Genomic DNA, 26,510 nt, shown 5'->3' on the forward strand with positions numbered 1-26,510 from the left:
ACCTATTTGTACCTATCTCCTTTTCTGAAAAATAATTCTTATAATAAATCGTTTAGTATATTTTTCTCAATTTTTATCTCCTATACAGATGTCACGGTAATTTAATTAGAAAACAAAAAACAATAAAAAAATACCTACTGAATATATTGTTTAAGTTTTATTACCCTCCTCCATAGATATATTATATCGATCGATGTTTCTATATCGAAGACCTCCTCCTAAAGGTGAACACACACTTATCCGAGTCAAACCGAACGAATTTTAAAATTCTATTTATGTATAATTGAAATGTCATGAAACCTCGCACACTTCTCCGCGTCGAATTATCCGAATCTTCGACTTCAAATTCAAAAATTCGTTTCGTTCGGCTCGAATAAGTGTGTGTTCACCTTTATTTTTCAAGTTTATTCAAGCCTGTGTCTATTCTGTTGTTCCAATCTCTGAACAGAAATGACAGGTATTTTAATTCCATTGATCCTAATGCTCACTGGGGAAAAGGGTAGATAATAGACCTGTCATTGTATCTGAGGTTGTGTATCTACAGTAGAATTAGGCACAATATTCTATGGGCATGGGTACAACATTCAATAAATATCCCATTCCCAATTTCAATATTTATCAATAAAAATATTGACGGGATCACTATACCTATTGTTGGCATCACTCAAGGGTGGCCTACGGATTCAAATCGTAATAAAGTTACTTATTGCTAACTTTCCCACAATATATTTTGTTAAGGTTCGTAAATAAAACAGAAAATAATATTTACAAGTTTTTTATTAACATATCAAAATATTTACACTTATATTAAGACTTTTTCGATACAACAATAAATATTTTAGTACGTAATAATATTAATGATTAATATACTTAACTGTAGCTGCGATTTGAATACTTTAATCAGAATTTATCGCGATTTGTACATAATATTTGTTTATGTTCGAATATAATATTAATACTTGGTATATAACTAGTAATTGTATTGTATTGTATTTTGTATTGTATTTATTTATTCTTCGTTTCAGACTTATAAAAGCACTTACGAAAGTCACAATACACTGAAAAAATAAGTCTACCAAATATGTAGGATCTAAATAATATCAAAATAACAATAGTAACAATAGTAAACTAATATTACGGGTACACAAGTAGGTACATAATTTTTAGCTTAGCTCGTTGAATAGCTTGTGCAGGGCTACATTTTCCATGCGTTTTTATCATCTATATAATCATTAATCTTATAATAACTTTTTTTAATTAAAATTTCTTTTATTTTACTTTTGAATTGCCTGTCAGAAAGATCGGTTATATCCTTTGGAATCATGTTGTAGAAGCGTATCGAACTGCCCATAAATGATTTAGTCGTTTTAGATAACCTGTATTTGTGTCCACTTAACTTATGTTTATTTCGTGTATTATAGTGATGAGAGTCAGAGTTCTTCTTATACGATGGTAGATGTTTTCTAATGTACATAATGTTCTCAAATATATAAAGTGAAGGCATGGTCAGAATGCCGATATCTTTAAACAAATGTCTTAGAGAATCTCTGGGCTTCATCTTATAAATGGCGCGAATAGCTCTTTTTTGGAGTATAAAAATTGTTTTCCAATCCGCAGCAGAACCCCACAACAGAATTCCGTAAGACATCAAGCTTTGAAAATATGCAAAGTACACTATTTTAGCCGTTTGAACATCTGTTAACTGCCTTATTTTACGAATTGCAAATACTGCTGAACTGAGTCTACTTGACAGAATATTAATATGCGGTCCCCATTGTAAACTAGAATCAATAGTTAGTCCAAGGAAAAATTGATATTGTTATGGTTCTTTAGTCTACTCACAACAAGGCAAATTATGGCAGTTGACTTTGCTACCCGTAATTTGGTCACATTACATTTTTATGACAACATTAAATGCTATATAACTGAGGAATAAATTTTAATGTTCAACTAATGTTAACAATTTAGGTTACATTATATACCTAACATATAAATATTTTGAACATGTAATTGTTGAGTCATAGGCAGTGCTCAGACGGTCAATATTCGTGATCTATATTTATTGATGTAAAACTCGATAACAACTAAAAATGCGGTGCTAAATTAAATATTGAGAACGCACGATATTGAATGCACCCATATAACATTGCCTATCAACTGGTTACAAAAAAATATAAACAAGTAAGTATCTAAGCAAACTAACTGGTATAATCAAAATTTAAAAAAAAAAAACCTCCAAATTAACTTAATTTCTTATGGTTTGGCTCCACTGTAGGCATTCGGCAAATAGCCGGCGGCACTGGTATCGTCCCGCACATTCGCGCTAACCTGATTGGTTGGCGTGAATATATGTTTTTTAAAATCCCGCGGGCATTCTTTATTTTTAAGAGATAAGTAGGTATATCTAATACACCACAAGAAGGCCTGCCTGTCACGCTTAAGTCGCATCTGCACTATGCCGGCGCGGCCGGCTGATTTGCCAAACCTATTTAAAAATTCGCACTATCCTGCATAGTGTGGCCAGTTGATTTGCCGAATGCCGAACTATAGTAAAATTTGCCCGAACTGGTCTAGTCCGGTGGGAGGCTCCGGCCGTGGCAACTTACCACGCTACCGTCAAAGCCGTGCCGCTAAGGGAAAGGGGGTATGGGCTTTCATAAAAAACTGCCATACCCCATCCAGGTTAGCCCGCGCGGCAGTGACGTACGCGCGTCGCGGCTGGAGTGAATATCGTGCGTGGCGCTGTCGCGACGCGCAGTTCCGCTGCAGTGCAGTTGTGGTGCGTGGGCACCTTTATCGTAATTGACAGCCAATCCTGCCCTTTGATTGGTTGATTCGCCGATTACATTTTTTCACAGCCAATCAAGAGGCAGCATTCGCTGCAGGTGTGGTTCCTACCATTAACAGTTTTATATGTAGGTTAGTATAAGTCGAAACTTAATTATAATAAAAAATACTTGTATGATAAGTATAAAGTAAATAATACATAGTTGACACTTGTTCTTAAAATGACTAAAAACAATATCACACAAAACACTTTATAAAGTCGTTTTAGAACAGAACAGTTTTAGAAACAGGAGCTTTGCTAGAACGAGATCCATATAAAATATTAAACAGCAGCATCTTGCTCGCCAAAATATAATTTTTTTATTTTTATTTCTAAGGTTGAGATTTATAGTGCACTTTGACTTTGCACAGTTTAAACGAGACAGCATTATATCGCTGGCATAAATCTGTCTCGTTTTAACTGAAACTTAAGTCTGAGCAAAGTCAAAGTACGGTCTATAGATCTCGGGTAAGATTCCATGTGCGTACTACGTACATGCTCGAAGGTTCTAGGGTGTAACCACATCCATTCTATCAACGTCGATCGATAGTAGAACGAAATCAAATCGGATTCATCTTTGATCGACAATTACAAAAAAAACTTAACTCTTAAGTTTCGCGTGGCGATTTCCTTCGCCGAAATTTCGCCAATTGATTTATTAAAAAGTATTCGTCGATCAGTCAAGGATGTGGAAAACCAGTCAATGTCGAGCAAAAAATACTTTTAATGGTGATAGTTAGTGATGGATAGCCTAAATGACAATCATTTTCTGAAAGCAAGTCTGAACGTTTGTTTGATAATAATTTTTCACAAGCATCATGACGAAAAAAGGAGAATTACACACCAACATAAAAATTAATTTACTAAATCCCATTAACTTGCAGTGGTAAAGTGTCCGACTCGCACTTGACCGGTTTTGCTTACAATTTTGTCTAGTTTCATACTAATCTTCTACATACATAGCTACATACATAGCTGTTTCATACATTTGATTTTATACAGGTGTAAACAGAACGCTAGTAACGTAAAACTTAGCCTTATTATTATACTACATCAACACAATCCTATTCTAATAAGTAATAACCATTTGCCTTATCTTGTAGTTTTAGTGATTTAGTATTTTTCAAACCCGCATTGTATAACGTGCAAAACTCGGGCCAATGTCCCACCTACAACGGTGCATTGACTTCGAATGACCTATTTACGGAACGTTCGATGACCTCTAGCGTCAGTCAGATGTTTTATTTGCAACATATTGTGAACTTTAAAAAAACATAATTTAAAAAAAAATCGTAGTTTTTTCTATGGTATCTTATCAGTAATCATCAGTACTATCACCTGTTTTCGTTTTGGCTAGCGTTTTGGTTACACCTATATTTAATGTTACACAGACATTCAATCACGCATGCACGAGCAACGTGTAACAACGTGAAAGTTGTGCAAGCTATCACAAAATGATTGTTCACACAAGTTTGTCAAACTTGCGGTGTATAGTCACCATTACAAGCATTACTCAGGCTGAGATCTATAGACTTACGTACTTTGACTTTGCTTAGACTTAAGTTCGGTTAAAACGGGATAGATTGGTGTCAGAGGTATAACGCTGTCTCGTTTTAACAGAGTCTTAAGTCTGAGCAAAGTCAAAGTACGCTCTATAAATCTCGGCCTTAGTGATAACATTCAATTTAATAAAAATAAAGTATCTTCGTTTATCAACAGGTTACTAAATTGGCTCTTATGTCTGGTATCGGGGAGCGATTCCTGTTAGTGAGATTTAAAAATGTTCATTAAAATATGGATAGTTTTGTAAGTAAAGTTATAGGATGCAATTAGACAGTGCAAATCAAACTTCGTAAAAATTAGAAACCAAAATTATAAGGTTTAAAAGATTAAGGGCTGATTTTTCAATTGTCAAGTAATTTGACGTTTTGACAGTAAAATGTTACTTCTAAAACATGCACCCTTCGCTCTAACTGATTACACTTGCAGAAAATTCTGCATATACTGCCACCATGTAAACACCAAACAGGTCTTCTAAAAAAGTATACATGTTATATATTGTATAAAAAAAGATTGACCTATGAAAGTAATCATAATCATTTAGCCCACAACCATCCCATGACCCAAGCATAATTTAATTAGTTTTAAAGCTAATGATATAATTCGAGTTAATCATACGTAGCACCCATATAATTATAAGTAAAGGTATACCCAAACAATTCTTTTACTAAGGCTCATCCACACCTATAAAAATTTCTGTTGATACACAATGCATTGAAAATTACTATGTAAAATTTTCACCAACAGGATCCTTATCGTGTGGAAAAATATTCAATATGGGGAACATATTTAAAGCTGAATACAGGGTTTAAGACGCGATCCAATTTTTATTGGTGTGGACGCTGCTTTATATTTAAAATTGTATAACTGAACACAATGATTTTATTAATAGCTATACAATGTCCAGTAAGCTTTTGTAGGCGATATAGGTGGGAAAAGACAAGTTTTTTTTTCTTATACCTTTAGTAGGCCAGTCGCTAGTCTTATGGTAAGCGACAATCCTTTGCTATTGCCTTGGCACATCTGATTTCAAAAGGAAGATTTCAGATATATTTTAATAAAATTCTCTGATCATCAATATCTGAAGATCGATAAAGGGTGTCTATTGGAGGCCTCTACTGACTTATAATGCCACTGTCATTTAAAAAAAATTCCTTGTGTTAGCTTTATCATTGATCATAAATTAATATTTCGAATATAATAATATATATAACGAAATAAATCACCACAAGTAACTAATATAGTGTTTGGGAGAAATAAACGCTACTAAATGGATTATGTCTATCATTTCATCGAGGAACCTGACTACGATTTAACACTTGCCAATTTTTAAGGTTCCGTACCTCAAAAGGAAAAACGGAACCCTTATAGAATCACTTCGTTGTCTGTCTGTCTGTCTGTCTGTCCGTCGTGTCTGTCACGAAACCTATAGGGTACTTCCCGTTGACCTAGAATCATGAAATTTGGTAAGTAGGTAGGTCTTATAGCACAAGTACAGGAATAAATCTGAAAACCGCGAATTTGTGGTTACATCATTTAAAAAAAATTAAAACGTGTTTCAATTTTCAAAGTAAGATAACTATATCAAGTGGCGTATCATATGAAAGGGCTTTACCTGTACATTCTAAAACAGATTTTTATTTATTTTTATGTATAATAGTTTTTGATTTATCGTGCAAAATGTTGGAAAAATACCTGAGTACGGAACCCTCAGTGCGCGAGTCTGACTCGCACTTGGCCGGTTCTTTTTACGTATTGGAAAGGAGATGTTTCATTAATTTAACTTCTCAAGTTCATACTATGGTCTGTCATGTATGTAAATGTATGGTATGGTCAAGTTGTTATATAATAACATATTGCATGCTTATAGGCAGAATTTGGCTGTACCCTTTTTGTTTTTGTAACATCTCCACTGCTTACCCATATTCACAATAAAGAAATTTGATTTAATTTTTTGCCAGAACGTTCATAATAGTCGAATATGGATAAGCATGAGTTGAAGGTCCCCGGATACTATTCTCACTAATTGAATTGTCTCACCTCTACTAGGAACTGTTCCACCATGTCGCAACATGTGGATGCAATTTTACGAATACCCCTTCAAGTCAGCGTACACGGGCAGTTCGAGCAGTCATTACCAACTGCTTTAACAGTGAGCAATTAACAGGTCAAGCAATTGATAAATCAATTATAGTTGTGATATGGAGTGGAGTGTTAATCGACGGCTCGAGAAATCGAGAGCATTTAGTTATGTTTTACAATTGCTCGACCGTTAGGAGTGAAGATTCCAGTTCGCTGTGCAGTTGCAGTTTGAACTTTGAAGCGATCAATACTGGCCTGACGCGACTGCTCAGACGGTCGTGTATGTGACAATGAGAGACTGTTCGCTATGAAGCTTGATACAGTCGCTCATGACTGATTCAAGCTACCCCTGTACGGTCATTAGCTGCTTTTACACCTCTACTTGTCAACACATAGATCTAACTACAATAGCACCTGTCAAAGTTTACCGGCTGGTGATATATTGGGGGTCCATATGTCCAGTCTCGCTCAGAGACCTCAGCACGACGTTGCCGCTGGGCAGTATCGACACCCACGTGATCGAGCCATGGTTCAGGGATATCCGGAGCCAGCCTTCTGGGGGGAACTGGAGCGCTCTGAAAAATGAAGTTTTTCCTCTAAGTTTATATAGAGCGCTCTATACCCTCTAAGGGTATAGAGCGCGCAAAACAAGCACCTAGTCGTATGATTGCGCATTGCACAACAACGTTGAATTCTCAACCAGGTTCGTGTATTTAATCTTAGTCTATGAAGGCAAACCACTGTATGGCATTTTCAGGTTGAACTTGTTTTACGATCACTGTATATGTATGTGAATATAAACGCCATGACGGTATTTTCGTAATCAGCACCTTGAAAGTACGCGAAAATATAAATTTCTTAGGAGTCTATGGAAATGTAGTGATAACCTACGGGTTACAGACGTCGGCCTCTTTGAGAAACCCGGAGTTAAATCACGAGCACGTACAACTAATTTTTCGCAGTTGTGTGCGTTTTAAGCAATTAAATATCACTTGCTTTAACGTCAAAGGAAAACATCGAAAGGAAACTTGCGTCTGAAAGTTCTCTATAATGTTCTCAAAGGTGAGTGAAATCTGCCAATCAGCATTTGGCCAGCGACGGACTATGCCCTAATCCTTTCTCATCAGAAAGGAGATCCGTACTTTTTTACCCTCTGCGGCGAGTGTTTACTAATTATTAAATGCATACTAATTGCAGTCTGCAACCATGGTGAAGAATTTTTACTTTAACAAGGCACTTAAACAGTTCATTTTACTCTTGATGTTTTAGTGTTTTGATACCTACTCGAAACGATGTCAAGATGTACAAAGACAAACTGGTACTAGGTTGTCTGTAAGAACTACTACCTATGCCCCACCAGACGACGCGCGTTAACAACTCACTTGCAAACGAAGAAGCGTATGACGTTGGCGTGGCACACCAGCAGCGTGTAGGAGTCCTGCGTCTGCGTGGGCGGCGCGCGGTGGAAGTAGCGGCGGAACGCGGCCTCGATGCGCGCGCTGTCCTGGAAGAACTGCTACACATGCCACACCAGACGACGCGCGTTAACAACTCACTTGCAAACGAAGAAGCGTATGACGTTGGCGTGGCACACCAGCAGCGTGTAGGAGTCCTGCGTCTGCGTGGGCGGCGCGCGGTGGAAGTAGCGGCGGAACGCGGCCTCGATGCGCGCGCTGTCCTGGAAGAACTGCTACACATGCCACACCAGACGACGCGCGTTAACAACTCACTTGCAAACGAAGAAGCGTATGACGTTGGCGTGGCACACCAGCAGCGTGTAGGAGTCCTGCGTCTGCGTGGGCGGCGCGCGGTGGAAGTAGCGGCGGAACGCGGCCTCGATGCGCGCGCTGTCCTGGAAGAACTGCTACACATGCCACACCAGACGACGCGCGTTAACAACTCACTTGCAAACGAAGAAGCGTATGACGTTGGCGTGGCACACCAGCAGCGTGTAGGAGTCCTGCGTCTGCGTGGGCGGCGCGCGGTGGAAGTAGCGGCGGAACGCGGCCTCGATGCGCGCGCTGTCCTGGAAGAACTGCTACACATGCCACACCAGACGACGCGCGTTAACAACTCACTTGCAAACGAAGAAGCGTATGACGTTGGCGTGGCACACCAGCAGCGTGTAGGAGTCCTGTGTCTGCGTGGGCGGCGCGCGGTGGAAGTAGCGGCGGAACGCGGCCTCGATGCGCGCGCTGTCCTGGAAGAACTGCTACACATGCCACACCAGACGACGCGCGTTAACAACTCACTTGCAAACGAAGAAGCGTATGACGTTGGCGTGGCACACCAGCAGCGTGTAGGAGTCCTGCGTCTGCGTGGGCGGCGCGCGGTGGAAGTAGCGGCGGAACGCGGCCTCGATGCGCGCGCTGTCCTGGAAGAACTGCTACACATGCCACACCAGACGACGCGCGTTAACAACTCACTTGCAAACGAAGAAGCGTATGACGTTGGCGTGGCACACCAGCAGCGTGTAGGAGTCCTGCGTCTGCGTGGGCGGCGCGCGGTGGAAGTAGCGGCGGAACGCGGCCTCGATGCGCGCGCTGTCCTGGAAGAACTGCTACACATGCCACACCAGACGACGCGCGTTAACAACTCACTTGCAAACGAAGAAGCGTATGACGTTGGCGTGGCACACCAGCAGCGTGTAGGAGTCCTGCGTCTGCGTGGGCGGCGCGCGGTGGAAGTAGCGGCGGAACGCGGCCTCGATGCGCGCGCTGTCCTGGAAGAACTGCTACACATGCCACACCAGACGACGCGCGTTAACAACTCACTTGCAAACGAAGAAGCGTATGACGTTGGCGTGGCACACCAGCAGCGTGTAGGAGTCCTGCGTCTGCGTGGGCGGCGCGCGGTGGAAGTAGCGGCGGAACGCGGCCTCGATGCGCGCGCTGTCCTGGAAGAACTGCTACACATGCCACACCAGACGACGCGCGTTAACAACTCACTTGCAAACGAAGAAGCGTATGACGTTGGCGTGGCACACCAGCAGCGTGTAGGAGTCCTGCGTCTGCGTGGGCGGCGCGCGGTGGAAGTAGCGGCGGAACGCGGCCTCGATGCGCGCGCTGTCCTGGAAGAACTGCTACACATGCCACACCAGACGACGCGCGTTAACAACTCACTTGCAAACGAAGAAGCGTATGACGTTGGCGTGGCACACCAGCAGCGTGTAGGAGTCCTGCGTCTGCGTGGGCGGCGCGCGGTGGAAGTAGCGGCGGAACGCGGCCTCGATGCGCGCGCTGTCCTGGAAGAACTGCTACACATGCCACACCAGACGACGCGCGTTAACAACTCACTTGCAAACGAAGAAGCGTATGACGTTGGCGTGGCACACCAGCAGCGTGTAGGAGTCCTGCGTCTGCGTGGGCGGCGCGCGGTGGAAGTAGCGGCGGAACGCGGCCTCGATGCGCGCGCTGTACTGGAAGAACTGCTACACATGCCACACCAGACGACGCGCGTTAACAACTCACTTGCAAACGAAGAAGCGTATGACGTTGGCGTGGCACACCAGCAGCGTGTAGGAGTCCTGCGTCTGCGTGGGCGGCGCGCGGTGGAAATAGCGGCGGAACGCGGCCTCGATGCGCGCGCTGTCCTGGAAGAACTGCTACACATGCCACACCAGACGACGCGCGTTAACAACTCACTTGCAAACGAAGAAGCGTATGACGTTGGCGTGGCACACCAGCAGCGTGTAGGAGTCCTGCGTCTGCGTGGGCGGCGCGCGGTGGAAGTAGCGGCGGAACGCGGCCTCGATGCGCGCGCTGTCCTGGAAGAACTGCTACACATGCCACACCAGACGACGCGCGTTAACAACTCACTTGCAAACGAAGAAGCGTATGACGTTGGCGTGGCACACCAGCAGCGTGTAGGAGTCCTGCGTCTGCGTGGGCGGCGCGCGGTGGAAGTAGCGGCGGAACGCGGCCTCGATGCGCGCGCTGTCCTGGAAGAACTGCTACACATGCCACACCAGACGACGCGCGTTAACAACTCACTTGCAAACGAAGAAGCGTATGACGTTGGCGTGGCACACCAGCAGCGTGTAGGAGTCCTGCGTCTGCGTGGGCGGCGCGCGGTGGAAGTAGCGGCGGAACGCGGCCTCGATGCGCGCGCTGTCCTGGAAGACCTGCTACACATGCCACACCAGACGACGCGCGTTAACAACTCACTTGCAAACGAAGAAGCGTATGACGTTGGCGTGGCACACCAGCAGCGTGTAGGAGTCCTGCGTCTGCGTGGGCGGCGCGCGGTGGAAGTAGCGGCGGAACGCGGCCTCGATGCGCGCGCTGTCCTGGAAGAACTGCTACACATGCCACACCAGACGACGCGCGTTAACAACTCACTTGCAAACGAAGAAGCGTATGACGTTGGCGTGGCACACCAGCAGCGTGTAGGAGTCCTGCGTCTGCGTGGGCGGCGCGCGGTGGAAGTAGCGGCGGAACGCGGCCTCGATGCGCGCGCTGTCCTGGAAGAACTGCTACACATGCCACACCAGACGGCGCGCGTTAACAACTCACTTGCAAACGAAGAAGCGTATGACGTTGGCGTGGCACACCAGCAGCGTGTAGGAGTCCTGCGTCTGCGTGGGCGGCGCGCGGTGGAAGTAGCGGCGGAACGCGGCCTCGATGCGCGCGCTGTCCTGGAAGAACTGCTACACATGCCACACCAGACGACGCGCGTTAACAACTCACTTGCAAACGAAGAAGCGTATGACGTTGGCGTGGCACACCAGCAGCGTGTAGGAGTCCTGCGTCTGCGTGGGCGGCGCGCGGTGGAAGTAGCGGCGGAACGCGGCCTCGATGCGCGCGCTGTCCTGGAAGAACTGCTACACATGCCACACCAGACGACGCGCGTTAACAACTCACTTGCAAACGAAGAAGCGTATGACGTTGGCGTGGCACACCAGCAGCGTGTAGGAGTCCTGCGTCTGCGTGGGCGGCGCGCGGTGGAAGTAGCGGCGGAACGCGGCCTCGATGCGCGCGCTGTCCTGGAAGAACTGCTACACATGCCACACCAGACGACGCGCGTTAACAACTCACTTGCAAACGAAGAAGCGTATGACGTTGGCGTGGCACACCAGCAGCGTGTAGGAGTCCTGCGTCTGCGTGGGCGGCGCGCGGTGGAAGTAGCGGCGGAACGCGGCCTCGATGCGCGCGCTGTCCTGGAAGAACTGCTACACATGCCACACCAGACGACGCGCGTTAACAACTCACTTGCAAACGAAGAAGCGTATGACGTTGGCGTGGCACACCAGCAGCGTGTAGGAGTCCTGCGTCTGCGTGGGCGGCGCGCGGTGGAAGTAGCGGCGGAACGCGGCCTCGATGCGCGCGCTGTCCTGGAAGAACTGCTACACATGCCACACCAGACGACGCGCGTTAATAACTGTACTGACCAGTGCTGCTAGCTTATTTTGCGTTTTTAAAGGACTAAACCTGGACTAAACAGAAACCGGGGGTGGGCACCTCGGCCGGACCAGCGGCGAAGGTGGGCTGAGAATTTTTGAGCAGATATTCAGCTCAACATCAAAGCTCAAAATTTTCTGCGAACCCGCAAATCGCGAATGAGGATCGTTACGCATTAACTTTTGTCTAATCGCGCCTTGTAGTAATTTTATGCCCCTCTATAAAGGGACGCGATGCACGAACTTTACGATGGTTATAACTTGTCATCCACCAGTTTCATTTTCCTATATTTTGTGACTAGGTGATGCTCCACATAGAATTTTTAAAGATCCTGTTGAAATATTAAATCCTTTCATAGTAGAGATTCAGGTTATAAAGAGAACCTACAACTAACATTTTAAACTGAGGGTTTCGGTTTGAGCGTTATTTGTCAGTCAGTCAGATCAGAAATAAGTCGCCAAAATTCTCTAGCAGATACAACCATGATTTGCGCAAAAGCCTGTGGCGGTATTGACATATTTCATGCAAAATCTAAGAGTGTGAGGTTGTGTTTGTATTAGCATAGAGAAACCAGTGGCTTGTATGTGAACTGGTTCCTTCATGTGAATAACACTGTCGAAATCACATCCATGTGTTAACGCCAGAAAGCACTACCATCAATAGCTCTCCAGCCCTCCTTCGCCACAATTTTTGGATTAGGTATCTGTGCTACTTAATCTAATAAAAAAATTACTTCTGCGGGTTTTATTGGCCCAGATAAAATATATAAGTGTAGATACTTCCAAGGGTAACAGAAAGTGATCTCTGAGATAAAGTTATTATTCAGACATCTTAATCACATTTCTATTTTATATTTGTTATGACAAATATAATATTTTATGAAATATTACACTTAAAAGTCAAATATCTTAATTGAACTTTGTAATTTGTAAATTCTGAGGATCAAACTTTTTTTTTGTAAACTTATGAATGAATCAAATAAGATTGAGTAAATAATTGGGTGTCCATCAATCAATCAACCAATTTTCGTTTCTGTCAATCATGAGTGATGAATGAAGTGGAGTAGAGAATTGCCTGGATATTTATCATGCAAATATTAGCCATTGAATTACAATAGGTTATCCTTCAACAAATGATATGTAGTGGCAAAACTGAGAGCAAAACCTGTATTCTAAGAATGCTTGATGAATGTTATTTTAAAAGTGCTAATAATTATTAATATGATAGGCAGAAAAACACTAGCATTATAATAGAATCAGCAAAACTGGTCAGTCACACACACTTTTTGGATTTATACCCCATGCAATTTAAAACTTGTATAGAAAAATTCAAATCTTGTTGTAATATAGATACTATTTTTTTTTCCTTACCATAAAACTCCATCATATAATGGTAGCTTTATTGCTACTACGATCTAGCCTATCGGCTAATAAGTAATTTTATTCTAGCTTAAACTTCTACTTATGAATAATAATTTCTAAATCTAATTTCAGTCCAATAACTGATGATACTAATGAACAGAATGATAAAATGGAGGACTTAGCAAGTATCCTTCAATGTTACGATTATATTATGACCTAGATAAAGCTAGTTTAGGCTGCAATGAAAACCCAAAGGACACAGTAGTGCCCTATAGTGACCCTAAATCTTTTTGACCATTTGGCGTGAAGTAGGCTAATTTCTGTGAAAACAACTAAATTTTAACCGACTTCAAAAAAAGGAGGAGGTTCTCAATTTGTCAGAATCTTTTTTTTGTATGTTCCCCGATTACTCAAAGACCCCTGGACCGATTTGGATTTTTTTTTGTTTGAAAGGGTATACTGTGCAGGTGGTCCCATATAAAAGTGAAGATCTGATGAATATCTTCGGAGATGGAGAACAGAACTCCTCAATGGATAAGAGCAATTGCTCACGATCAGTGTAATAGCTTAGTAAACAGTAGGGTTTTAACGGGGCATAGCATATTATAGTACAGTGGGGCCACTAAAAATTGTGAAATAAAAAAAAATCAAAATTATTTTTTTACTTTATATTGTTTGTGGTTTTTGAAATTCGGTTTTATTTTTCTTTAGAAAATTTTTGGATTCCAAAGGGGAGCTGTTATGTGGTTCACTCAACCGCCAAAAAGATTTACAGTGACTATAATATGAATTAAGAAAGTTAGTCAATCAGAGCTGATAGCAATCACCACATTTTAGCTGTCAACTTCTAGTGATAAACCTGATGATTCAGCAAATGTTCTTTACACTTACTTTGGGTTCTGGTCGCCAGTGACCCACGGGCGGCTCTGGAGGAATAGGTGCACCTTCTTCTATCAACTGGCAGTCTTTGACCTCTATGTCCTTTGGTAAATGCTTCTCTATAATTTTTGCCGTCTCTTGCGCTCTTGTCATAGTCGATCTAACGATTAGGTCCCATTTGATGCCTAGACAGGCTAATCTTTTGCCTGTGAGATCTGCTTGTTGTCTACCTGTAAGAAAGATAGAAAAGAATGGACTATTTATAGATTGCTACATGAAAATAAAATGTCCATAACAATATGTGGATTATGGCCTGAGATCTTAATTTCGAATGATGAAAAATAGGTATGCACTGTCACAATCGGTTCTGGCAGTTCACCCGAGCTAAGATTCTGAAGTGTTTGAGCAAGAACACTTGTATGGCTGCATGTTGCAAAGAGATAATTTTCAAGTTAAATTAATGTAGCTCACAATTGAAATGGCAAAAATTGAAAAATCACTTTCTGTGAAAAATCACTGGTGAGCAAAACAATAAATAACTAAAATGAAAATTATTTAAGAAACAATACTGTCATTTCTAGTTCTAAGTGGAAGGTGCTAGTCAATGCCATAGACAAATACCTACAATACTTAATATGATTTGCAACTTACCTAATTCTGTTAAAATCCTCTCCTTATCAGTGGCTCCTTCCAGGTTATACTGTCCATGTCTGATGAGGAAGAGATGTCGCACTGCTTTGGTTTTGGCTTTCTCAATCTGTTCGTTGTATCTGTTTTCATCTTCTGGTTTGCCTGATTTTGGAGGTTTAACTATTGATTCTGGTTCACGACTGGAATATATGTATATTAACAGTGATAACAGTGTAATACATTAACAGTGAGCAAACAGCTGGGTCATAAGCAGTAAAATCAATGAAATTTTATATGGGGAGAAATCCTGCAATATTATATGGGGATATTTAATATCCCCTTATTGTAATTTGGGTGGAACACAGCATGCACATAGCATAATATGGAAGTTAGTTCCACAATTTTCAAAGAAGTACGAGGAAGACGTAGTTACCCTCGTATAGCGGGTGGTAGACCAGGCACTCAGGTGCTAAAGATGAAATCATATTGTGAATTAAACCTTTAAATTTTTGAATTTACTTACTGGTCCCAATTGTTATCCCATTTTACACTCGGCGTATAATTCGTAGTCCACGAGTTTTTAACGTCGTATCTATTCTCCGATTTGCCGATGTGATAATACGCGAGGCTGCCACCAACCGCGCCTAAACTCAGGAGGGCTATTTTGTGCAGTCTTGAGAACGTTGCCATTTTAAACGTATTGATCTACTTCCAATTATAATTTATGTAAAGAAATATGCTTTGATAAGAAAGTTAAATTTAAGTTTATCTTTTTTTATCTAGGCCACAGATGCGAGAATAACCTCAATTTTACTAATTTAGCATTTTACTGAATGTGAATACTGATACACACAGTGTTTCCATATTCGATTTTGGGTTTGCCTTAACTTCGGTGTAAATTCGTGCTTTACCATACAAAATTCAAATTACCCTGATTTAGGGCGCATATTATTAAATTATTTTTAATAAAGACTAAAGAGCTACATTATTTTGCGTTTTATTAACCGACTTCCAAAAAAGGAGGAGGTTCTCAATTCGTCGGGATCTTTTTTTTTTTTTTTTTTTTTTTTTTTTTTTTTTTTTTTTTTTTTTTATGTATGTTACCCGATTACTCAAAGACCCCTGGACCGATTTGGAAATTTTTTTTTGTTTGAAAGGGTATACTGTGCAGGTGGTCCCATATAAATTTGGTGAAGATCTGATGAATATCTTCGGAGATGGAGAACAGAACTCCTCAATGGATAGGAGCAAATTGCTCGCGATCAGTGTAATAGCTTAGTAAACAGTAGGGTTTTAATTGGGCACAGCATATTATAGTACAGTAGGGCCACTAAAAATTGTGAAATAAAAAATTTTCAAAAGAAAAATAAAACCGACTTCAAAAACGACAAACACTAAAAAGTAAAAAATAACTTTTGTTTAGCTACACGTGTAATGCACCTAGGTATGAAGTCGGGCGAGCTTCACTCTTGGATTTCTAATTTTGTTTTAATATGCTTGCTCGACTTCATACCTAGGTGCATTACACGTGTAGCTAAACAAAAGTTATTTTTTACTTTTTAGTGTTTGTGGTTTTTGAAGTCGGTTTTATTTTTCTTTTGAAATTTTTTATCACTAATATATTGTAGTAAGCTTCACTTAACATTTTTTATAATTCATCTGAGCTTCGTGACGAAGAAGACGTTTGGGTTCAGTATATTATTATTTTTAAATATCTTTGAATTCTGATCAAATTCACTTTTAATTAATTACCTACACACGAGTATAATAATTCTCACACTGAGCTGCTGTTCCAAACAAATATAAAAATATAAGTGGAGATGAAACTATTTAATCATGAGATTCCATAGGATACTTGTGATAAAATTAATTAACTATTTAGTTTAATTGCCACTTATATTGATTGTTTTGAACAATATACTCAGACACTATTATTTAGTTACAATGTAAAATGAAAACCTTTGCATTCTACTCTTCAGGGCTATCCCCTTTGATAAATCTAAAAAAGATATAGAATATTATATCTGTTACCCTCTACTAGACTCTAAGACCCTGTCAATATAAAAACCCTTAAGCCATATCTAATATTATCCTTTTCCCCCAACAATAGGGCAAAATCTTAAAAAGTGAAAACACTGACTGCAAAACCACAAAGTCAAAATGTTGGCTTGCCGACAGTTGACACTGACTTATACATCACTGACACTGACAGTGACACGACCATCTTTTTGCTATAATTGTCTATGTATGCATTGTGCGTGTGATTGCTACTCTGGATCCTTGTATTTTGGATATGAGTGTTGCCAGATCATATCCACAGTAAGATAAGAAACTAAATAATCCAGTAAGCGGATAATATAACTATTATCATAATACCTAAAGAGTAGCTCAGACAGGTTCTAAAATACCTAGTAACTTATGGCTGAAATTAATAATCAATCTGTCTGTAATCTGTCGATAATTACTAAGCGATGTGGTTATATTTTGTTACCTACTTGAAATAATTTAAGGTTTTTTGAAAAGTAATAAAGTTGCTGAGTAACTTATCAAGATGTGACAGATAGATTGATTTTATTAATTTCGGCCGTTGGAAATAAAAAAACAAGTGTTTTTTTATTATTTATTTCAACTGGGTTTTAAAAGTATCGATAACAAAATAAATAAAATAAATGAAAGTAATTAAATTCTCATGCACTTTTCATACTTTGCTGATCTTTGCTGTTAACCAATTCTATTTATTATCTCGGTGTCACTATAGCCTGAAAGCCATCCATTATTGTTGTTGATATCACAATGATTACTCTAAGATCCTCGTACTTATTGAGTGTGGATAGTTTAAAATTCTGCATAATTCTTATTACTATTGTTTTCACGAGTTTCTCTGCATAATGTCTACCTATAAAAACAAAAGACTTATACTTTTCTGCTTATATTAAACATACAATCAATAGATGATTGCTACACGAAAAAGTAACACAACAAGGTACCTACCTACTATTTGTTCAGCTATTAATTAGTACGTATCCAAAATGATAAAATAGGTATATTATATCTTCTTACCTAGGCAATCCATAGATCCCAAACTAAATGGCACGTAACAATATGGGTTACGTGTTTTTGTATTTTCAGGGCTGAATCGTTCAGGGTCAAATACATCTGGGTTTGGCCAATATTTTGGACTGCGGTGCAAGTGATACGTAGGGACGAGCAGTGATGCTCCGGCTGGTATAGTGCAGGTGCCTTAAAATGTGTAATGGCATATCAGTGATTTGATTCAGGTCATCACTGTTTTATGAAAGATCATTAATTTATAGGACAGTTAGAGAACATTTCATGTAAAACTTACTGATGGCGATATCCTCTGTAATTGTCCTCTGCATCATACCAGCAATCGGAAACAACCTGATTACCTCCTTAAACACCATATCTAAATATGGCATCTGTTTGATATCTTCATACGTTACTGGTCTGTCTTTATTTCCTATTACACTTACTATTTCGGCATGAAGTTTTTCCTAAAATAAATCAAATTAAAATTAACCCGTTAAATCCCATCCAGTTTATTATTAACTTCTTATGCGTTATTTTAAGCGGGTACCTGACATTTGGGATGGAAAGCCATCATCAAGAGCGTGAGCGATGATATTTTTGCTAAAGCTTCTTGACTCTGAAAAATTAGTAAAATTAAGAAAAATATAAACGTCCGTTGGTAGTCATTAATTCCAGAAATTAAATTCACTGACCGTAGTAAAAATAGTGAAAGTTTCATTTAGTAACTCAGTAGGATCTAGTTCTTGTGACAGTATAAATCTATCTATAACACTAAATTGTGTGCTGTTTATAGAATCTTCTCCAGCATTTAATAGTTGTTTTTTTTTTTCATCAATGGAATTTAGTTTCTCCATTCGATGTTTTACAATAGTCATACTAAATTCCCGTATGATTTTCATAAATTTCTTGTGTTGTTTGTATAATTTTGTCAGCCAAAAAACAGGATTTAACTGAAGATACCATTTTCTCATTCTATCGAATATGAGGTCGTATAACCTGTAATATTTAATAAATTCAGCTCTAAACATTATTATTATGGTCACGTACAAAGTAGGTATAAAAATTAGTAATATAAGTATCTGAGGTAGTTAAGCGTCAAAGGAAAAAAAATATATTGAGATATGAAATCTGCCAAAGCATGCCAAAGCATATAATTTTGAAACAAAAATGATAGTAGGTGGTGGCTTAAAACCTTTCAGTTTAGTTGTAGCACCTAGCAAGAATACACTTACTAGATAGCTATATCTAAATGAATATTTATTAAGGTCTTACTCAGGAGTCTCATCTATAATAGTTTGTAAGTGCGGCAACTCCAACATTTCTTCCCTAGATAGACCAATGAGTGTTTCTAAAAATCAAGAAAAAATAAACTATTATAATAATTATAAGTAAGATAAAGTTAAAACCTTTGTGCCTTCATATGAATTAGGTAGACAACATAATTTTTCGATCAAATTAAATATTATTCATAAACCTTAGATTCAATTTGATCATAAAATATAACTTACGACAAACTGTATATGTAGTTGTTTGAACGATATACTTGTTAATATCAATCTGTTGTCCTTTAGGTGTTTCCATAAATTTTTTAATCAGCAAGTCAACCTCGCTGTTAAAAATATTGACATAACTTTTGATGGCTCGTTTTCCATAATTTGGTGCTGCTATTTTACGGTGTTTTCTCCAAGGGGTTCCTATATTTTGATAAAAATATTAGGTAGAGTTTGTGTAACGAAGCCTAAAAGTGAACATCTTCATCCATGTTGATACAGGTCTTTAAAAATCCCACGGGACCTCTTTGATTTTACGGGATATACTCGTAACGTAGATAACTAGTTTTAGATTATAAGCTAGCTCTGTATCCAGCTAAATTGGTTTATCTACTCATTGCGGCGTTAAGGAGTAACAAACACCCAAATTTTTCACATTTATATTATAATATTATTATTAGGTAGCATGAAAATATTTAAAAAATAAAATATCAAGTAGATAATAATTATGTAGGTACGTTTTAATGCCTTGTTATATTATGACGGCACTCCACCTAATTTTTTTAGATTTTCACAATTTTTCATTCAGCTTTTCCTAGATAGAATCTATTTAATCGCATAAAATATTAAATGGCAGCACAAACTGCAAAAGTTTTGTAAAAATACTTTCAGTATTGATGATCTCACTGAAGTCTTAATTTTTGACGAGAGACGGGAGTTATCATAATAATGCAGCATCAACAGAAAGAGCTCGAAATAAGAAAAAGCTCGAAGATTAAATAAAAATATAAAAAAAATAAATTACCAGATCCAGTAAGAATTCCCCCACCGAGAAAATGTGCCATATATTTGTATTGTGGTCCTTTCACAGTTGTCTTATTACTTGTAAGAAGAATCTGAAATCGGCAGTAGGTAATTGATGAATTTTTCTCATTTTATCCTATTTTTAAAAAATGTTCACAAAACTAAAATAACAGAAATAACAAAAAAAAAAAAAAACAGAAACACAGAAAAAATAACAGAAACACAGAAAGAATAACAGAAACTACAAAAAATAAAATAACAGAAACAACAAAATAAACAAATAACAGAAAAAAACAAAAAACTAAAGTAACGGAAGAAAAAAAACTGATTTATTTAATTATTATGTTATAAGAATAATAAAGTTTAATAATAATAATTAATCTTGCAGAAAAATGTATTAGTAATAAGACCTTAAAAAAGAAAAAAAGTGAATTAACTCCATAAGCACTGAAAAGCATGTAAGTACAGTAAATTTTTAAATTACTATCAAACCAATTTAAAATGAAAGTTTTCGTTAATTTCCTTAGTTTGGTATATTCCTTGATAAAGGCTACTGTAGGTAGTTTTTGAAGTCAGCACTGCGTTTGTTTGTTTAATAAATAGATACCCATACTTGAATGTCTTTCATTTATTCCATACCTACGCAATAAGGCAGGTTCACTTCAAATTTTTTTTTGATTATTATTATTAAATTCAAATTCAAAATATTTTTATTCAATTAGACTTACCTATACAAGTTCTTTTGAATCGCCAAAAGCATCTACCACTGTTTCGGAATGCCTTCCCGAGAAGAACCAGCAAGAAACTCGGCTTAAAGATTATGTGATTAACGGAAATAGTCAAGATTTCCAGCAATAAGACATTGATTGTACCAAATAGCTATTATTTACTTACCTTAACGTCATCCGGATTGCTAACAATGATATTCAAGTCTGGGCCAAGCCAAGCCCTGAACACACCTCCATATTTTGTCATGAGATCTTTTATCACTCTTACGAACTCTGCAACATAAAAATAATAGTAATTAGTAATAGTAGTAGTAATAGTAATTATCTATTATAGTTATGTGTAATAATATAGTTCATTGACAATAGTACATTGTGATACGAGGGCGGTAAGTGGGTTATTACAAACAAGTGGCAAGGGTTTGCTATCGTCACAAAACAGGTAAAAAAAACTAGAGTCCTAAAAACAAAAGACTATTTTGTGCGATTTCCGTCTCATTTAAAGTATCGGGTGGAGTTAATGCCATTTTATTTTCTACCTCATTAACTATTTTTATCCATACTTAAACCATAATAGTTACTAAAAGAGAAAAACTACAAACTAAAAAGTTAATCAAAAAAGTATTAGATAATCCTTAAAATTTCTTTGCTCTAAAGCAACGAGACTTTATTATACTTTACTTATTTTCCCGTGATGGTGGTAACATTAATTAAAAGAAACCATAGATAGTAGAATCATTCAATTTAAAAAATGGAAAATACAGGTTCAAAAAACTAGAATCCAGTAAAGTTGAAAAGAGTAGTTTATTCCTTGAAAAAGTTCCCAGTTCTTTAAAAAAAATATATTTCGCTACCTATCTGTTTCGCAACTAATAATATTGATCTAATTGGCGCGAAGCTTAAACTTATAAAGAAAACGATTTGTATTTTATTATAATGAAAGTTATCAGCTCTTTTCTAGTTACTGTATAACGTTCACTTGTCGGGGTGTTATAAATTTTTAAATTACATTAGTAAAGATTCGTGAAGGTATGTTAATCGCGTGTCACGTAGCAATAACACTCAGTTCCAACTGCCACTGAGGGTCAATTACAAAATTCTTCCAGTAGATAATATCAAAGCACCTATTATTATGATTAATTGTGATTTAACTAGTATTGTACATAGCTCACTCATTGTACTATGATGACCTGGTCCTGACTCCTGAGACAAAGTAGCTAACTATATTCATCCAGCTATTCTAACTTATCTACCTACTCTGTGCCTGCTATAGACCTGTAAAATGGATCATCAGTGGTTAGACTTTAGTCTATAGGTAGAGTACAGACCTACCTAGTCATTGGGTTGGGGAGCTTAGGTATATGAGAAGTTATTAGTTACCTAGGTACAAAACGAAAATTAGGTTAATGTTTGGTTATTTCTAATAATTGTCGATTTTTCTCAGTGTAAAATACACCAAGCGACGGAAAAAAAATTAAGACAGTAGGTACCCAACTAGGTAGGAGTGTAGTCGCGTTTTAATTTCGAACTTTATCTTGTTGAAAATGATTTACGATCAACTTACCTAGTGGCTCTACCATAAATAAGAAAGCATTTCCAATAATCGGTAATGCTGGTGGTCCCGGGAGTTGTTTTGCCATATTCAGCATTCGACGGTTCTTGTGGATCCAACGCAGCCAGATGCCCAGCCCTAGAGCGACGATCGCCAGCACAGGCCACATTCTTCAGCCACACCTTTCTGAAAGTTTTTTTGTTTGCGGTAATGTGGGGGAGAATTAGTGTCGAAACTATTATAAGTATTAGTACCTACCTAAAAACCTACTATTTTATTGGTATTCTGCAGAATATATTTCGGACAGTGTGCCCAAGAACTCTTTGTCCTGTTTCCTCCTTCACCTTTCTACTATCATACTCTAAGGTATCGCCAAGGTGGTCCCGTACGTAGTCAAAATTAAACGGATACGTACGAAGCGATTTGCTTCATCCTTCCTAATTCGAACCGATAGGAACGCCCTTTCAGTATCAGTTTTCCTCTCTAATTTTAATATTTATTAGAGCCTCGATAGCTCACCGGTTGAGGAGCGGACTGAATTCCGAAAGGTCAGCGGTTCAAACCCCACCCGTTGCACTATTGTCGTACCCACTCCTGGCACAAGCTTTACGCTTAATTGGAGGGGAAAGGGGAGTGTTAGTCAGGCTTTTTTCTTTACAAAAAAATTTTGCCAAGAAAAGAAAGAAAAGAAAAGCATTTTGGAAATCTTTTGGCAAGCGCGCTCCATCTTAGGTAGCGTCATCACTTGCTACCAGTTCTGACTTCTGATTGCAGCCAAGCGCTATTCTATAAAAAAAAAGTTACCGGAATGCTGGCAGCTATGCTTACCTCTACAACTTATGAGGATTTGTTAAACGCAATTTAATTTTTATACTAGATCTAAAAATTATTAATAATTACAAGATTTACGTCCTACTCAGACTTAACTATCGACACAACCTGTTGTTAGGAGATACGATTTAGTTTTAATTACTATTATAAGAGGTGGTAGTTCAATAGTGCACCTAAGCAGTAATTAAGCAAATCAACATGCATTTAAGTAAGTACCTCGTAACAGGAAGAATTGAACAGTAAATTTAACAAGCTAGAGTATTAGAGCCCATTGATACAGAATCTAGTAGATATACAGCCTGTTCTTTTATAGTGTTGATGAAAGGTACCTATAAAGATATAGGACAAGATGGCATACCTATTGTGTCAATTTCACTCTGGCTTACTTTTAACTAGCTATAACTTTCTATACATCCTGTATAATAATGTGAAAGATCGGAGGTTTGAAATTTTGTCTACAGACCGTACCTCGTACCCTAAATCAACACATAGCTCGTTGTACTTCTTATACTGCGGAAAATCAAAGTTTCCATGGTATTTTTAAAGAACTTCACACATTCAAGATATCCACGCGGATGAAGTCCCGGAAATCAGGCTTTATGATCTAAAATATGAAGATGTTTTCGGCAGCATTTTTAATATAAAAATCGTGTTTTTGTCCTCGCCTACATTGCTCCCAATCCGCTTTTGTTAAAACTGGAATTGTTGACCGAAGATACTAAGGCTGAGATCTAAAGGGCGCATTTTGACTTTGCTCAGACTTAAGATTGAGTTAAAACGAGACAGATTTATGTGAGAGACATACCTCTGTCTCGTTTTAACTCCGTCTTAAAGTCTAAGAAAAGTCAGAGTGCGCTCTATAGATCTCACCCAGATTACTTACATACACTCTGAAGTTACATGGAAGTTACCCACTCAATCATGGATGAAATATCTGCGCACTCGATCGACTATGTTGACGTCTGTCAATGCGACAATGTAACAGGGTCTAATCATGGTCTAATTATGAAAATGACTGGCTCTGTTCCGGTTAGTTTGTGACAACTAACTGACAATTTAATTTATTTATAGCTACGTAAATTATTGTAGGTACTTATGGTACCTAGTCGGTACAGTGACAGTCTGAGGGTTTAATCGACCATACAGTCAATGCCTATTTTAGTGCCAAATTCGGCGCCTTAGACGAATTGATTGAAATTGATGAACTCAGGCGCCGCCCGGGCGCCTTGCGACAAAAATTTCGCAATATTTTACTTACATAATGCAATCAAAAAAAATTGTTTGTATGCATATAGTACGCGACAGGTCGAGATGGCAATCGGTGTATGAGGCGGGGGGACGCCCCATATACCCGCACGTCACCCGCGCTATCCCGCACAGGGTTAGCGCGGGGGCTGTGCGGGTGTGCGGGGCATTCCCACCGCGATTGCCATCTCGGCCTATCCTGTAGGTACCATTTTTAACGATATGCACGTGGAACACTAATGAACGCTGTGGCCTTATTAGTGGTAGGTCCCGGGTTCGATTCCCGGCAGGAGAAATTTGGAATTCTATAATTTCTTAATTTTCTTTGGTCTGGTCTGGTGGAAGGCTTCGGCCGTGGATAGTTACCACCCTACCGACAAAGCCACGCTTTAAGCGGTCGGGTATCGAAGAAATCGATCGGGAGTAGATATAGATTAGCCATACGTCTTCCATGTTCGCAAGCTAGGTCATCTTTCGTCTACCACAGACGAATTTTAAGAGCTTAGCTGTTCATTAAATTATAAAAAAATAAAAGTATCTAAGCCCTAAAAAGAATTCAACGCGCACTAAGCTGCTACTAAGTTATTTTCTCATTTCTTTTATTTACACAACAACTTTTACTTGATACATACCTATCCATTCCAAATTTATTTTCCAAAATATCTACCTACTTAATACTTATGTACCGAAAATTCATTAAATTTTTGACAGGAAAATAAAAAATATTTTCCAAATTGAGGAACCTTAGCTCTTTTGAACCACATCTTTGGAAAGCCTTTATTCTATTTAGTTAGTCCTAGAACATTATTTAAGTATTGTAATAATTTATAGTAAAAGAAGTAGGTTAGTATGTAATAGTAAGTTTTATGTAACAAACGCGCTTATTTGTCACGATATAATACTGATATCTACGTACCACACACTCGGTAAATAACGACAAACCACAAAGAACTCTAGAGGAAAACTAGAATACTCAAAACTGGTGACATAAAAATATATATAGTAGGTAAGTAATACCTACTTGTTAGTATCACGTAACTAGGTATGTGAAGGATTCTAATAACTGGGAAACCGGCAGTTTTGTGTGTTAGAAAAATCACTTATTTTTACCGACTTCAAAAAAGGCTGGGTCCTCCATTTCAATGCACGTAATTTTTATGTCAGTAAAATTACTAAAATGTACGCGTAGTAAATTATAGAGAGAGAGCTAGCGCGTGCCAGACCTTCGTTATTTTATAAAAGCTGAAAGTTTCTCTGCGTATTGCTCCCAACACAGGGAGGAACGATCAGCGACTATGACGTTTGATCATGGTGGCTTTGGGAGGTGTAAAAATCTTACGTCAAAGTACATATAAAGCATATTTTTTTAGATTGTATTAGAAATCACGTCATGCATAGCCAGACAAGTGTCTGGCCACGACCTGCCGAAACCTATAAAGTTTAAAAGTTTAAGAGTGTCTGGCAAAGGGTTGCCGAAGGAAACCTATAAAAATTAGACTACTTTGACGTACGATTTTTTAACACATTTATTACCTGTTAACTCCCAAAGCCACCATGATCAAAGCTTCATAGTCGCTGATCGTACCTACCTGTGTTGGGGACCACACAGAGAAACTTTCAGCTTTTATAAAATAACGAAGATCTGGCACGTGCTGGTTCCTACTCCATTAGGTACCTAATTACACAATTTGCATTTATGTCTTCGTATGACGTAAGTCTGTAATAAGCATACTTAACTGTAAGGGCACTAATTATTACTTATTAAAGAATTTGCAGTACCTCATTGTCGTAGTGGCTAGCTTATCCAGCTGTAGTCATGAGGTCTCAAGTTTTGGATTACGCCAAAAAACTTATTGCATTTTTATGTCAAGAAATTCTCAGTAGCAGCACAGGTACCAGCCTGGATTGCTCCGTACTTCGAATCGCAAAGCACCTAAAGCCGACGATCCTCCGCCTGATTTTCATTGATTTATTGATGATATCTCTGATATGTCTTCGGCCGTATCAGACTGTGGTCTAATACTACCATAAGATTTTGAGAGTGAGGGAATAAAAAGTGCACCTGTGTACACAT

The 26,510-nt window shown here is 39.0% G+C and overlaps 2 protein-coding genes and 1 long non-coding RNA gene across 12 annotated transcripts in view; 1 reads left to right on the top strand and 2 right to left on the bottom strand.

The window, feature by feature from the left end:
* Nucleotides 1-26,510, bottom strand: part of LOC123871018 (serine/threonine-protein phosphatase Pgam5, mitochondrial) — a 42,182-nt gene that overhangs the window by 8,360 nt on the left and 7,312 nt on the right. The window contains exons 1-6 of one of the 7 annotated variants that reach the window (XR_006797191.1): nt 15,262-15,587; nt 14,760-14,938; nt 14,121-14,338; nt 11,680-11,813; nt 6,898-7,044; nt 5,286-5,410 (exon numbers count right to left, since the gene is read on the bottom strand). Coding sequence is in view for 6 of the 7 variants with exons in the window: in XM_045914547.1 (XP_045770503.1) it covers nt 4,540-4,588; nt 6,898-7,044; nt 11,680-11,813; nt 14,121-14,338; nt 14,760-14,938; nt 15,262-15,428 (894 nt within the window). In the remaining variant the exon portion in view is untranslated. Of the gene's footprint in view, nt 1-2,565; nt 5,411-6,883; nt 7,045-11,679; nt 11,814-14,120; nt 14,339-14,759; nt 14,939-15,261; nt 15,589-26,510 lie in introns of those variants that run through there. The other 6 variants (XM_045914547.1, XM_045914550.1, XM_045914548.1 and 3 more) reach the window with 6 other exon arrangements.
* Nucleotides 767-4,775, top strand: LOC123871023. The gene is made up of 2 exons (XR_006797193.1): nt 767-984; nt 1,805-4,775. It is a non-coding gene; the product is annotated as an uncharacterized LOC123871023 (long non-coding RNA).
* On the bottom strand, nt 7,633-25,404 carry LOC123871017 (cytochrome P450 4C1-like). 4 transcript variants are annotated; one of them, XM_045914544.1, is made up of 13 exons: nt 23,189-23,321; nt 22,373-22,546; nt 20,978-21,084; nt 20,085-20,175; nt 19,298-19,483; nt 19,062-19,137; nt 18,482-18,785; nt 18,337-18,405; nt 18,085-18,253; nt 17,799-17,978; nt 17,478-17,634; nt 14,407-14,428; nt 7,633-7,648 (listed from the first exon to the last, which is right to left on the bottom strand). In XM_045914544.1, coding segments are annotated over exons 2-12 (1,497 nt in total). In that variant the 5' UTR covers nt 22,530-22,546; nt 23,189-23,321; the 3' UTR covers nt 7,633-7,648; nt 14,407-14,427. The 4 variants fall into 4 exon arrangements, with proteins under 4 accessions (XP_045770500.1, XP_045770499.1, XP_045770498.1 ...); XM_045914543.1 differs by lacking the exons at nt 7,633-7,648; nt 14,407-14,428; nt 23,189-23,321 and adding an exon at nt 25,353-25,404 and having other exon boundaries at nt 17,345-17,634; XM_045914542.1 differs by lacking the exons at nt 7,633-7,648; nt 14,407-14,428 and having other exon boundaries at nt 17,345-17,634; nt 23,189-23,320.

Source organism: Maniola jurtina, chromosome 13 (genome assembly GCF_905333055.1).
Source record: "Maniola jurtina chromosome 13, ilManJurt1.1, whole genome shotgun sequence".
NCBI lineage: Eukaryota > Metazoa > Arthropoda > Insecta > Lepidoptera > Nymphalidae > Maniola > Maniola jurtina.

What these genes read in the sequence shown, in the direction of transcription:
- LOC123871017 (XM_045914544.1), bottom strand. Translation starts at nt 22,529, where the DNA reads ATGTGGCCTGTGCTGGCGATCGTCGCTCTAGGGCTGGGCATCTGGCTG. An exon ending in ATTTATGGTAGAGCCACTAG is followed by an intron (nt 21,085 to 22,372) that starts GTAAGTTGATCG and finishes TTTATGTTGCAG; the next exon opens with AGTTCGTAAGAGTGATAAAA. An exon ending in GCAATCCGGATGACGTTAAG is followed by an intron (nt 20,176 to 20,977) that starts GTAAGTAAATAA and finishes TGCCGATTTCAG; the next exon opens with ATTCTTCTTACAAGTAATAA.